Source organism: Falco rusticolus, chromosome 8 (genome assembly GCF_015220075.1).
Source record: "Falco rusticolus isolate bFalRus1 chromosome 8, bFalRus1.pri, whole genome shotgun sequence".
NCBI lineage: Eukaryota > Metazoa > Chordata > Aves > Falconiformes > Falconidae > Falco > Falco rusticolus.
In genome coordinates this window covers 61,760,087-61,775,385 of record NC_051194.1, presented here as the reverse complement: position 1 = coordinate 61,775,385, position 15,299 = coordinate 61,760,087, and the positions used below count along the sequence as shown (strand labels likewise).

The 15,299-nt window shown below is 44.9% G+C and overlaps 1 protein-coding gene across 1 annotated transcript in view; it reads left to right on the top strand.

Annotated features, from left to right (window-relative positions):
- The window catches only part of TMEFF2 (transmembrane protein with EGF like and two follistatin like domains 2), a 130,521-nt gene that overhangs the window by 106,735 nt on the left and 8,487 nt on the right, over nt 1-15,299 (top strand). The window contains exon 8 of the mRNA XM_037398460.1: nt 14,966-15,089. Within this exon, the coding sequence (XP_037254357.1) occupies nt 14,966-15,089 (124 nt within the window). The remainder of the gene's footprint in view (nt 1-14,965; nt 15,090-15,299) is intronic.

The following is a 15,299-nucleotide window of genomic DNA, read 5'->3' as shown; positions in this document are numbered from 1 at the left end:
CAGAGCCTTCCCAAGGATTTGAGAGTTAAAGTTATAATCAGATGCTAAAATATCTGTTTTCAGGAAACATCAACATTTAAACATTTGTGTTTGATCTAGTCTGAAATGTAAAAAAAAAAAAAAAAAAATTGAAATATTCATAGAACTGAATTTCTTCAGAATTTTGTTTCATGGGATGTTTTGGCATTCTTCATGAAATGTTAGATATTGAAATACTATGAGATGAAAGCATATGACAGTTGCAATAAATAAGTTGTATAGTAAGGAAGGTTGCTACTTATAACTGCCTGAAACATCATCTTTTCTAGAAGAAGTATCATCATGTCAAATTACAATACAAACACAAGATAATTTGATCATTTAGACACATGAAATGGTAACCTGAACCTTAAGATAACAAAGGCTTTACCTAGGCTCAGGGAGTGTGAATGCGTCTGGTAGAGTGAAAAGAAATGCGGCTGGGGGAGAAAAGGAGCTGGTGTGTCTATTTTTAATAGACCTTTAGAATTAGACTACATGGAGACAAGTAGCAATTTCTGCCTCTTTTAATAGATGTGAGTAAAGAAAATAAAGACAGACAAATATCTTGCCACATCGGTTTCACTTTGCTGATGGTTCCACTTCTTTTCATTGACTACATCTGCTAAAACCCACACTTGTTCGAGCAATGCAACATAACTATTCTTTTTTGATTTCCTAACATTTAGTGTATGAGACACTGAAACCACTAGTGACAGGAATTTATTAAGAGAAATGGAAATGCTTGGTAGGAAGTAGGAATTCTGTGGGAGATGCAGCGTTTTGAGGATCAGCTATACCTTCTGCCGTACTCCCGTCCACAAAAGCATTTCCCTGCGCTGGGGCACCCTGCGGCACGCACCTGTACCACCAGCAAGGGAGGCACTCATAGTAACGCGGGTTTGAAAAGCAGCGCTTACCTGCTTAGCAAGGGGACTTCTTACACACTCGGGCTGTCACTTTACCATGGACCCATCCGTGTTAAGTTAGTGTGAAGCTCTCTTCCTGGAAATACAACAGCTCTAAATGAAATGCGCTATTACGGAACCGGTGGCAGCGCATTTCAGCATGTTATCGGCACTGAATCGAAATGCACTTTGCCTACTGCTACCCCCAGCCTTAGCCATTTTAGACAGCGTTACATAATGGCAAAATATTTTCCAGGAGAAAAAGGAAAAAAAATTATAACCCTCCCTATGGTTTTAATCTCCCTCTTTTATTCTGTCTGTGGTTTAAAGCTGTGTCAGGTGTACATCAAAAACACCCCCTCCCCAGGGTATTTCATTTACAATTTCATTTCATAATGGAAGCGTACTTCCATCTAGCTAGGATGGGAAAGGATTAAAAAAAAAATGCGCTGTTCTAAAATCAAGTAGCAGAAGTCTAGCCTGTCTTTGTGCTCTCCAAATGAAGTAGCCATGGAAGGGCCTGTTATTAGTCTATAATATCAGAACTGATAAACTATTAGTGTTTTGTCAGGCATGATACATGCTAAACATTTTCCTCTGCAGATTGCCTCAACAAGAGCTGTGACTGTTTTTAGACACATCTGGCACTGCAGATTTTTTTCCATCCTGCATTTCAGTGATTTAAAGGGCCTTGGCTGGGCAGAAGGATGTCAGCTGTTTCGTTTAAAATACTGTTATAAGAGTGAATAAGATTTAAAGAGGCAGTGGGTGAAATTCAGGCCTTCCTGAAGCTAGTGGGAGAATGCCCATCGAGTTTAATGGCTCTGTGATTTCTTTATACATCTTTTTCATCCATTTTTATTCTTATTAAATTTTCCATTTCCCAAAATTGCCCTTTCTTTTCCATTCAGCTTCTCCCACTTTGAATATTAGTTCAAAGATAGTGCTAAGACAAAATACTAAACCCTTTATTTACACAAAGGCCATCTCTACAGCTCACTTCTGTGGCTCTTCTAGAAGACAATAATAACAGGTGCGGGGGTATAAAAATAGTAAATGCAGGTGTTCATTTATAAAAAAGATGTCCTTAATAGACTTTCCTGGCCATGCTTCAAAATGGGCTGCGTGACCACTGATGAATTTCAGGACCTCTGTGGTGCAGGGAAGCTGTTCTGCTCCTTAGGGAAAGAAATGGCAGGGCAAGCTCTGCACTCGCGCTGTGTCCCGTCACGCCAAAATACATCAACGTGTATAGGCAGGGGGAGCCATGGGGGCTGAAGAGAAGGGTCTGATGGGAGGTGGACATCGCAAGGCAACCAGAGCCTATCTGCAGCTGGCTTAGCGCAGGAAGCAGAGTCTGAACTGGGTCCATGGAGAAGTCACTTCAAGGACATTGTGCTTCTGGAAGAGTTTGCGGTCATCAGCCACGGAGAGGTGGGGGCTCCATAACCGTGTCTTCAGGGCAACATGCACCCTGGAGGGGTCTCTTTCAGCTTCTGAGGCTACTGGTAGGCACAGAGTATGTTCTGCAGCGTTGGGTGGTCTCCTCTCTGCATCTCAGAGACCAGTTGTAGCCTGATAGACCTTTGGCATTGAGTAATAGACAAAAAGTTTAAATTTGTATGGCGAGATTGAACACTTTTGTTGCAAAACCAAGAACATGCAAAGGTTTTGGCTTGATCCTGCCATCGCAGAGCTTCACAACAGGTGGGAACCAAAGTGTATCTTCAGTAAATCAGGTGAAAGAATATAGCAGGTTTTGCTGCAGTGGCATTTGATACTGTTTTACCATTTTCTCTTATGCTATGGGAATAGTAAGGGATCTCTTCCCATCTTCAGGCATGGGAAGGGAAACATACTGAACTCCTGATTACTAAGTAGGAATTTCTAACATAAGCTCTGCTAAAAACTGATCCTCTGAGCAGCCACAAAATATTTTAGCAATAGAACTTGGCAGATACAGAAAGCAAAGCTGTAGGCTGTGTGGACCCATTGCCATCGCAGCTTTACAATGCAGGACTCAGAGGAGACAGGTGAGTAAAAATAGAGGCAAACTAAGCAGGATTCATCCCTCAGCAAGTGCAGTGCTTTGCTTTGTACAGAGGAGTGACCACAGTTTTGCAACATGCCAATAAGATGTTTCTGAACATAATAAAACTTCTCTGAATAGACCAAACAAAAGCAGTGACAAGCATGGCTGAAACCATGCTTTTAGCCAGCGGCAGGCATATTTCTGAATAGTCACGGGCCATTCAGGGTCATAGTCTGGCAACTAAAATAACCGAGATATGCACAAGGGATTTGCCAGGCACGTGATTCAGGAAGCATTCAAAAATACCACATATAGGAGATAGTATTTTTATTTCAGTCTCCTATTTTCTTACACTTCCTGCAAATTCTGCAGCTCTTTCTTCAGTTTCCTGGATGAAATCTCTCAGGCAGCATGTTTTTACAAGCACAGATGCTACCTTGGAAAAAAAGAAAGGAGGGAAGGGAGCCAAATGGGTGTCACACTTCAGCTTGGCAGCACCTTACCAACATGCGCCCCCACTAAAGAAAGGGGAAAAAAAAGACTGCTTTTAGTAATCAAACCTGAATATAAAATTAGTGCAAAACTAGGGCTGTAAAACCTTCAGGTTGTCAAAAGGACTGAAGGAAATGCCTTCTGGCTGAAATGACGTCCCTGACCTACATGCCCACGCTGTCACGTACCTGGGTAACCTTTCCATCTCCGTGCCTTCCATCAAACCCCTCTGACAGTTTTGCCATTCATACTTGATTTCAGTTGTAATTTTTTGAGTTTGTTTGAAGTGTGCAACCAAAAAGTAAATTTTCCTAGCATCACGCTGGCAGGACTAAATATAAGTCGGAGACCTTTTCAAATACTGCTTCTTGCCATCCATTGATCTCCGCAGAAAACAATCCATTCGGAGCTGGAGTTCCTATTGGAAATTAGGGGACAGCTTGGTAATTGGATTAGGGTGCGCTTGTATTTGCAGTAGTTTCTCAAAATGAAACTCCAGTTTTGTTTCATTGATCGCCTGCCCAATCTTTCTGCCAGTAAAAGCCACTCACATAGCTGAAGAGACAGGGCGAGGATTGATGGAAAATGCAGTTTTGTTACATAAGATGTGTGTGCTCCTTTGATATGACCAGGTAGGTACAGGTAAGTGCATCTCCATTGAAACATGCGTTGTTCATGCACAGTTACATTGCTTAAAAAGCAATTTTTATCAATGTAGTCCTTAAAAATTGGAAGAGCTGCTAGCTGCATCAGTACTTAAATTCCTGCCAGCCACCTGCGTAGGTGCCAAAGAGAAAATAACTTCAGGACACTGGGATTGCGTGTGTGAACTGGAGACCTTTGGAGGCTCTGTTATTGGAGGGACTGGAGAGGAGAGGAAAAAACTGCACTTGACTTTTACCTTTCCAGAGATGGGTTGGAAGTTCTAAATCGAATTTACAGGTGTACTCCCTCCCAGAAACACGCCAGGCTCAATCATGTAGGAAGCACGAATTAGCCTGGAGGCAACTGCAAGGACTTAGGACACTACAACGCCCTGTTTTGCTAGTCCTTCAGAACAAATCTGCACCAGAACTGTTGTTCATAACTCTTAGCCTATCTAGCATTTTCTTCCATCAGAACATATACATATTTTATTCCGTTGCATTTATGAAAGATATGCTTAGACAGTTTAATCCCCGTACAGCCTTTCAGAGCTGTACAGTAGTTGCAGCTGGTCACAGCCTGCCCTAGCGTGAGCCACGTTGCTGGCCAGCCACGCCAAGAGCACTTGCACCCCATTTCTCCCATTTCATCATCCCCATGGAGGAAAAGGCACGTCCTAGGTGGGCAGAGCTGTACTAGCAAGCTGAAGCACAACCCTCCCCGAGCCCCCTCCCCGCGCACCCGCGCCGGGGAGATGGGAGACATTGTTCATCATGCGACTGTCCCCCGGGGCGGCACCAGCGAAACGATCTTGCTCCCTCTACACATCAATATTCTTGACACCCATCTTAAAACTTAGGTCATGCATATCCATCTACTCTTCAAAAAGTGTCACAAGGGTACAAATATCCCTTTGCTATTTTTAGGGCCGTATCAAAAGTATTTATCGGCTTTCTGGCACCTCATCCCATTTGTCATATTTGATGCTATCTGCCACTTGGCAGGGGAGGAGGATGAAGTCCTCTAGAAACGCAGTGGCAGATGGGTGAAACTCCATAAGCCAAGACTGCAGTGATGGTGACTCCCAGGGGTTGTTGTGCCTTTTGTCGCCATCAGGAAGCACCTGTCACGGTCCCCCGACAGCAGGCGGAGCAGGGCCTCGAGGGAGCAGCTCATCCTCACCTTGGCATTTGCCCACCCACGGGGTAGCAGGGATGGCGAGGATGTCCGCTCGCAGCCGTGGCGCAGGGCTGAGCTGGGAGAGAGGAGGACAGCTGATGTCTGGTGCTCCGCCATCCGCTCTGCCTGCCATTAGCACTCCCACACCGCCGGGTGATACCCAAAGACCGCTTCCTTCAGCGCACACCCATGCCTGCGCATCCCAGCACCAATAGGCACGAGGACAGGGCTCAATCTGTGTATCATACATAATTCATACTATTCATGCTCGGTGGTATGGGAGAGGTGTTGAGATTTGTGTTTTTCCACACATGCATTGCCAACGGGAAACTCTTGCAGCTCCTCTGTAGCACGTACCTTGAGGCTCCGCACTGGGCAGCGCTTCAATGCACAGGTAGCGTGTTCGGCCACCTTGTGTCACAAAATTGGACTGTTCTAGCACTGGTGGGTTTTAGAAGGCAATGTATTCAGGTTGAAACTTTGCCCACATACCATCTGCTTCAGCCTTATCTTCCTTGAACGAGAAAGCTGAATATATAATGTCCACTTGGCTCCCCCGGCGTTACGTAAGTTTGTGGTTTTGTGTTAGGTTTGCAGTTTGGGAGCTCCTCGGGAGTGCTTGCAGCAAGCTCCTGCTCGTGTTTTCAAGTGAAAGATCAGTGACAAAAATCAATACCATCCTCATAGCTATAATGAATGCGACCCACAGCCTTTTTTCGGATGACCACAAGCTTCCGTCATATGTCTGAGGCCTATTTGCAAATATTGATTTGTATTGCAGATTATCTGTAGCCATTTCATATGCAATCTTAAGGTCCTGCAGTTTTGCTCTCTGCGCTCGGTTTGGTATCAAAGGTAAAACTATAAATCAAAAGATTTGCCCATAGACGCTATTGATAGCCAAGGTTGCCAAGTTATGAAAATGAGATGTTTCAGGGGGTTTTAAGCTTCTTAAGGAGGATGGTTCTCAGAAAGCTCCAGTTGAGTGAAAGCATGGCTTTGGAATCACGGCAGAATCTGTTTACTCGAAGTGGGGGAAAAAAGTGGAACCTTCATATGCAAATGTATGGCATTTGGAAATGTCATATAGCCGCATCTACATATAAATAAGCTGCTTTCCGAGTGCTGCACTAGCAAGGCTGCTTTGATAGAGAAATTGCATAGTAGCACGCAAAGCAGAAACAGCAGGACACCACTTGGCCAAGTTCGGGGAGGTCTATTCCTTAATCGCCACTTAACTAAGTTAACTAATGTTGCTGCGTTGCTGCGTGTTAGGCCGGGAAGGGTTGCGAATAGCTGCTGTTGCTTTTGCTGCTGGGGAGACACATGTGTCTGTACATGCCGCATGGGGCTGTGTGATAGGGACCACGGTCTGGCTCCTGTCCCAGAAGACAGCGCTGAACACAGATGCTCCCTGTGCCAGCATCCCTCCTAGCCACCCTCTGCCTCGTTCCATAGATCTGTGCCTGTTTGGTCTGAAGGAGACACAATTTGGTCATATAAAGAAGCACCTTCTGCTGCTAACATCCACGTACTGGGATGGTATTTCCATCTCTCTTTAATCTGGTATTAAGAGTAAATTGCAGCTCTCAGGCATACTTTTTCAGAGGGGAGGACAGAGAGAGGAGCCTTGGGCTGGATCCCGCTGTCCATTTTTGACCCCCTCCAGCATTGGCACTGATGAGTAGCTGGAGGAGAGGCGGATGGGAGGGAAAGCAAGCCATCAGCCAAGCCACTGGGAGGAATTTCTCGCAGAGCAGTGACACCCGCTCGGCTGGTGCCGTGCCGCGTGTGATGGATACAGCATTCACGCCTCTACCTTCAGGCGTGCAGCCTAATTGGAGGGAGCCTCACCAGTCTCTAAACTGACACCGACTTTTTTTCAACACAGAATTACAATAATATTAAGGTTAACTCATCCTCTGAGGGCTTTGTCATGGGCTGCCTAAGGACATCATACACAAGGAGAAAAATTGCTACTTTATTCCTTGACATGGCTGGTTTCTGAAGGGGGAGGAGGCCGCTCCCACGGGGCCGGCAGCATCTCTCTTAGACATGGGAATCCGAGTGAAGGGAACGTTAGTGGCATGCCAAAAACAAAGAGTAGCTGAGTTAGCACACAGAGGGATTTAATCTATTCTAGGAATGGGGTTAACACAGATTTATTCAATCCTGGCACAAAAGAAGGAAGCACAGACTCGAAGGGCCCCTTTACCCGGGGCTTTGATAAATCCACAATACAGCCCTGCATCATTACATCGCATCCGTAGCAACGACTGCAGGCCTGGGGACCAGCCGTCGCTGCGGCACTCTTAAGGAGCTCCATCGGTGTAGTTTATCCACAAAACTATTGAGATGGCTTGGTGACGGCTCACACAGAGGCGACTTGGGGACCTGAGGACCTGTCCCATCTACCCGACTGGGAGGTGTGCAGGTGCCATTCACACGCAGCCATGGACCACTCCAGGAAGCTGCTGAGGGAAGAGGTCAGTGTGTCACCTCTTGATGTCCTCAAATGAAGTGTGGAGGTGCTTATGCAGCATCTGCTTTTAACAGCAGCGACACTGCTTTTGTTTTGGTGGCCTTGGTAGGGGTGATGGGTGAAACGGGAGAGAGAGCAGAGGAGGTCAGGCAAGGTGAGACAACAGCCTGCCTTAGCTCCCTGAGTGGAACGGTCACCCGAGGGAGGAGCTGTGTCTGCCGAGAGCCCCTGTACGCTGAGAACGTGCTGGTTTGGAGCAACGCATTAGCCCGTACAGCAGGGTTTTTTCTTTTCTTGGCTAATATTGCTGGGTCCCTGTTCAGCCATGCGAGCAATGCTTGCTAGTATGCGCTCTTCTCACTGTGCCGTTCTGGGGTTGTGTTGCACCTTGTAGCTACTTGGTAGCACCTACTCGTGTGTGTAGGAGCCTGGGCTGCTAGGGGTCTACACCATCACTAGGATAAGGCACCTGTGGCGAGCCACTGAACACGGGTGGAGTATGGCCACTGAAAGAACAAATGAGAGTTTAAAAAAAATGTTGTGTTTAGTTTTGAGTAGTTAAATGGTCTTGTTCTGTGCAGGAAAATGATTAACAAGTTGCCTAATTTCAAACAGTCTTCTCAAATAAGGAAGATACATTCACAGAAGTTTTAGATAAAAGTGCTTCTCTGTTTCAAAAGTTCAGAGATAGCTTTAACATATATAGCATAGCCCGCATATACATGCTGACAAGCTGAAAGTATTTTGTTCTCCGTTTGAACATCTGGGGATTATTAGTGTCTTAATTCATTGGTTTCTATTATTAATTATGGCAGCAGGCTGAATAATTACGATACATTGCTTGCAAAAGACAGAGCACAATATTTTTTTTTCCAAGTGCACTAGGACATCTTGCCATCATCTCAAACATAAAAAGCACTAGATTATTTTTAAAAAGGAAAGTGGATGTTATCTTATTCCAGGGAACTCATTTGCATAGGGACATTTAAAATTAATAAATTACTGTGTTGAGCAGGCCTATTTTGTGCCTGAGAAAAGAACTGAATGCAATTTAATTCACAAAGTCCCATTTCATTTTTTTTTTTTTTCCTCTCGGTAAAATAGCTAATACAGGGAGGGTATTTTTTTGTGCCGTTTATGTAGAAAGACTCGCTGGAAGTTTGTACGTGAAGTGGCTGCAGGATGAATTTAGGTTAGGGCTGCAGCACCGTGGTGCCAGACGTTTTCAGCTGACATTTGGTGTCTCACTTTCCACAAGCTCTCGGGGCGAGGGGGCTGGCGCGCTCCCACAGAGCAGCAGCAAGCGCTTCCTTCGGAATTTTCGCTCCAACACCCACCCAGTGATTTTCAGGCAACTTGCTTGCCACGCGTTTTCTTCGTTGTAAAGAGAAATTCTATATTCTTAAGATCCGAGAGCAAGGTTTGAAAGGTTTTAGAGGAAGGGAACCTAATCAAGACAATTAAGAGGTGAGACCCGAGCAGCTGTTAACGGCGAGGGCAGCTGTGCCGGTGGACGGCAGCTCTCCCAAGGGCAGGGTGTCTGGAGCTGTCGAGCAAAGACTCAGCAGAAATCTCTTTTCTCTCACCACAGCTGGGTCTGAGCTGGGATTTGTCACCACGGTTATTCATTACAAGTAGGTAGGACTCCTGCTTAAGGACCTCCTCCTGCTAAGCTGCTGTGGGACCTCAGTTCCTCTTAGATGCTTGTAAAGAGGAGGGAAAGTACCAGCAAACCTGCTAAAGCAATTCTGTGCTTTCAGAGGGAGCAACACCGTTACTACCCCATTCCTCCTGACTTTGCAGAGGGACCTTCGACCTGTTCCTGCAAACGTTCCTGGGCTGAGGAAGCTCTCTTTTACCCAAAAAGAGCAGCGAAGACTGCAGATGAGTAACGTCACCCGTCCTTAGGCTCAGCCACATGATTCAGGTTCCCCCCTGGTCAGTACTGAAACTCTCCCACAGAACTCAGGGCACCCTCTGCCTTTGCTCCACAGGTTGATACTCTCTGGACCTTTATTTTGATTTCAAATAAGAGCTGCACACCGAGTCTCTGTGGTGCAGAGCAGAAGAGTCTTGTTAAGTTCCTAATGCTGTGCTCTGCGGCGTCTCTTTGGGAAAGCTGCCAAGGAGTTGGGGGGGACACCTGCCATGAGGGCAACCCCTTTGAGAAAGTTAAGGATGTACATTTGACCCAAGAATCCCTTTCCTCCTTTACAAATCCTCTGATAATGTGATGTGTAAGGAGTTACTACCTCAATATCAGCGAGAGCTTTCGGCAGCAAATTTGACTGACCTCAGCGGTATTAAAAGATTAAATTATTACGTAAGTCAATTCTCCTTAACCACTGTTGCCAATGAGATAGGTGTCAAAATAGCTTCTGCTGCACATCATTCACCGCTTCATCCCTTACTTGGTGAAATAGAGTTGTGTGTGTGTGTGTATATATATATATATATGTATGTATTTTTAGGACCTCCCTTGGTCCAGTGATGACTGCACACTAGGTATTAACACTGTACATGAGCCAGTATTTTTTCATATGGGCATAACCTCTCAGTTATTATTTCTATAAGCTCCAACGTGACACACTGTACAAGTGAAAATGCCAACATGAGAACTTACAGGCTGTGGCCCTCTACGTTGCTTGCTTGAAATCACCAAGGAGTTCTCACTGATTCAAACATAAAGAATAACAGAATTACCAGCCCGGCAGAACTGATCGTTAAGTGCCTGGCAGTCAATTTTTGGATGTAAGAAACCTTTTTTTGCTTAGATTTGTTATCTAATATCTCCGAAGTGTATTGCGGGAACTTATGTCTGGAAGGAATTTGCTGGGCACTCCAGGCAGTACTTCATATAATCCTCATCAAGGGCACTACCAGATCTATCCGTGTGTCAGTGGCACGACTCCACATGTTCGGTTGTGTGGCAGAAGCTGCACGCTTGCTCAGCTGGGGGCTGGGCACGGGGGGCTGCCCAGGGAAGGGGCTGGCTGCTGCATTGTGTTCATTGCTTGCATGGTCCTGCAACTGGGCAGACCATGTCAGCTCTTGAATTTCAGCCTTCACTGAAATATGTGCTTGAGAATCCTACTCGTGCACATTCAGCTGCCAAAAACGGAAAGAAAGGCACATAGCTAAACCAGAAATTAAATAAAAAGAATACAAAATATGTTTGAAATAATTCTTCTGCTCCTTAATAGAGGACAGGCACAGCCATAGATGTTAAGGCAAGATTTAGGCAAGATAGCTTTAAATAATGTATTTAACATTTTGCAAGGTAGTCCATCAGGAAAAGAAAGATCACTGAGTGGGTGGCCAGGCACCCTGGATAACTTTTCAGGATCCAATTTATCCCAGCAAAATAGCTCATCGTCTCAGCATCTCCCTGCCATCCACAGAAGGGCTGGAGAACAAGTGTTCAACTGGGAGACTCTTCTCGTAAGCAAGATGATAAGCTGTTTCAGTCTACACAAAGTAGCATCTGGCCTCAATGCATTTAAAAATAATCTGTTTTGACTAGTGTAGCTTATATGATAGGCTATCATGTCATGTTCTGGCACTAACAAAAGATGTGAATATGAAATGTCATGTTAGGCTAAAGATGCAAAAAGTGTTGCAGAAATGCAAAAAATGTTGGCTTTGTCAAAGTGGCATTTTCTATCAGAGAAATGCTTCAAAGAAGAAGCTTTCTGAATTCAGTTGATCTGGAGGGTGAGGGTGTATTTCTTTTTAAAATAAAAAAGAGAAGCATTTTGAGAAATGTGCCAGGAATTAGATTTGTCCAGAGATAGGAGAGACTGACCTAGTCAGTCCAGTTTTTATCTTCAGGCTTTACAGCTTCTGTCTCAAATTCTAACCATCACAAAAAGGTAAAATCTGGTTTTTCTGGTGCAAATAAAACTCACCCATAGTTGCCAATGACAATGCAGCAAGTCTAATGTTTGAAGAGGAGCTACTGAATTCAGGGTTACTGAAACCTGGCTAACTGTGAATTTGGTCTGGGTCGTTGCTGTATGAATACTGCTCTGCTGTGCTTGGGAAAAAGTGGGTAAATTTGTATTTCAGCTTTGTTCTCTGTATGTGTGAGCTTGGTGTGGTAGAGGGGCTCCTTAGGTTAGTGGTACTGTAACCTAGTTAGTGTGGATTGCCTCTAGTGCGGAATTTATAAGCAATCCAAAATTATAATAAGGGGGGAGAAGTCTTAATTTATTTTGTTTAGGTTTAATATTTTAAAATTTGTACAGTTCCTATTTGATTCATAATTTGAACCTGTTTTTTATTCATATCCTCTCTTTTTAGAGATGATTTGTAGTTCTTGTTCCATAGTGATGTAAACCCTGTGATGCATTCGTGAGGGTTAGTTTCTCATCGACGGCCGGATTACTGAGAAGCGCTCAGATCCTTCAGAGATGTGAGCAGCCAGTTTTAACACGAAGGAGCTTTTAAAGCATGTCTTGGTGTTCGGGGTCTCTGTTTTGGATCTGAAAAGGTGTTTTGTGTAATGAGGAAAATAACCTGTTTTGAGGCAGGGAAGCCCTTTGGATTAATCCAAAATGTGCTGGAAGAAGGGAACTTCTTAGTCTGAACTGAGTGATGCTTTTATTGTTGTCTATCTTTTGAACATCTGAAATGGCAAGTCAAACTAAATACCGGGGTTTTTTCCCCCTCTCTGCCTTTATGTTCAATCCCTAAGTCTTTTAGAAGAGTCATCAGTCGAAATGAGGGACTGCAGGCAATTCATGTCTGGGTTTTGTGGTGCCTTCCTAGCCAGATGACAAGTCTTCCCGTATGAAGTGTTTATCCTATGAAGTGCTAGCAAAGCTTGGGCCAGCTCATTTTTGATTCAGTAAAGGCTTTTCCATCATGAAATTACACCTAGAGGTGTAATTACAAGTTCTGCAGGAACCTAGATTTACTTTAAAGCATACTACAGACATTTTTAAAGTAAACACGGTTTCTGCCCACATGATTGCAGAAGGAGGAAAAATCATTCCTCTTTTTACCAGCCCTACAGTCTACACGCAGTGAGAGCATCTGCCAGTCTGGGACAGGTCCCAGTTCCCCTTTCAAGTCCTAGCACATTACTCTGTCCTGGAAGTAACAATTTCTCTCTCACACACACACACGCACGCACGCACACGCGGAACAGTCTCCTGTTCTTCAGGAAGGAATCAAACTTCCTTTGGATGGTGGAAGATTTGAAGGAAATGGCATAATATTCTCCACAAGAGAAAAAATGTGTATTAATAAGGATCATGTATTAATAAGGATCCTGTATTTCCTGCTGCAGTTTCCTGGGCAGAAATATATTTGAGTATGGACCATAGCAGAGGTCCAGCACACCCAGAAATTGTCGGGCATGGTGCATAGATGATCATTTTGTGGGTACGGAGTCCAGCAAGTCCCAAGCACAACTGGACCTGTGTGTGTGCACTGGGCAAGTCCATTGGTAGCTGACACACATAATACACGTTTTTTTCTGATCTGGGAAGATTTTCTGGGGGAAAAAAGGAACATAGATGAGGTCCTGGTAGGATGATAACTCTCTGCGTAAGTATCTCACGTGCTGGTAGCCACTGCCTCACCTAGAGGGTTGATAGGTCGCCAAAAATGTTTAGCACCAGACCGAATGGACCTTCTGCTCCCATCTCTTTCCAGTAGCAGAAATTCCTGGGCCAGCTCTCGAAGGCGGTTATACTGTGCCTACAGCACGTCTCCTGTCAACCCGTCCTGCCTGTGCCGTCCCAGAGGCGTCACTGCACTGTGATGCCCGCTTCTGCGCCGCGTTGTCGTTCACAGCCTTCACAGCAGCCTCGCGCAGACACCCCAGTGTGAGCAGGGAGCCAGGAGAGGCTGTGCGTTTAGAAAAGATAAAGCAATGGTCCCTAGTGCAGGGCTCCTGAAGGTCCTAACGATAAAAGAGAAGTTCGTGCTGTCTGCGGGGCTGTAGAGGTTGCCCTGTCATTCTCATTTGCTGAGAGCTTGTCCTCGCCTGGTTTAACGTAAGGGCAATATAACGAACTTCAGTAGCACAAGTTGTTAAGAGACTCGTAAAAGTCTCCTTGGACAACAATGACAGGAAAGAAATTCATTATGAAAATCTGGATCTTGGATCTGCCGCACACACTTTTCCCAAAGGTGGGATAATACCTGCGCACACCTACTGCCGGCAGGGCTGGCTGGGAGGCAGAACACAACCTGCAGTTGTTTCCTGACACTCGGGGACTCCTCTCGGAAGGTGCAAATGCTTCAGCATATTTGTGTGCAAACGACATTTCCTCAGACATCTACCATGAGAGGTTTTTTCTTCTGCTTTTAATTAGTTGTGGCTAGATGTTACTACCACGGAAAAGGGATTTTTACCATTTGAGATATCGTAAGTATCGGTTACATGGAAGAATTTGCCAAAATTACCTAGAGTAATTATCACCTCGGTGGCCTACAAAGTTCATGTGAGTTTATTGCAAGTAACACTCTGCACTCCAGCCCGTGGTGTAGATGTTGAGCACATGCCTGTTTGAAAACCAAATGAAACCTCCATTTTCCTGGCTGCCTGGAGGGAAAAGTTTTGCAGGATTTGCAGTCTCGGTGGCTATGTGACAGCTGCAGAAGTAGGCACAGAAAGCCAGACTAGTTTAGCAGTGCCCAGGCTGTGGGATGGGGAGGAGGCCAGCAGGCTCTGCGGCATGGGGCATGCAGCACTGGTGAGAAATGTCAGCTCTGGACTCCTGCTCCTCCACTTCAGCCGTAAAATTATCTTTCCAAATACGTTGTATTGAATGACCAAATATATTGTAATGGTATGTTACATGCAAACGTCCAGAGCCTTGCTCCTAGCTTTGCCTGGGTGTGAGGAGGCAGTCTGTAGAGGATAACAGAAATGAGCAGGCGTTTTTCATGTGCTCGTCTGGTTTTGAATATTTTGGGGTTTGAATACTCAAATTATTTTTCCTGCTGTCTCATTTGCTGTAACTTGACAGTTACCAGGAGTTAGACAGCCAGTAGAATGACAGAACACCTTGCAAAGCTTTGTACCTACAGCAGCCCACCTGTTTCAAGGTGCAAACCCTTGCTCTTGCTTCCTGTAAACAACATCTTTCACATCTTGTTCTTCTGATTTTCCTTTCTTTCATACGCTGAGTTCTTTCCATTGTTTCACCTTATCGTGCGTTGTCGGGTTAATGTTCCCTTCACCTGTGTTCACAGAGAATGCGAATAAACTGGAAGAAAGTGCGAGAGGGATCTACATCCCTTGTCCAGAGCATTACAATGGCTTCTGCATGCATGGCAAGTGTGAGCACTCCACTAACATGCTGGAGCCGTCTTGCAGGTAATCCTTCTCCTACCAAGGCTACATGCATGAAAATACTGACTTACAAAAACACTTGATCTAGATAAACTATGGAAAATAACGGTAACCGTGGCCCTTTGTGCTACAAAACCCGTTAGATGTAAATTATTCAACAAAGTCCCCATTTCATGTGGCAAAAGCGTATTGAGTTATGCACAATGTTAATTGATTGTAAAACCGTTCCGTAAC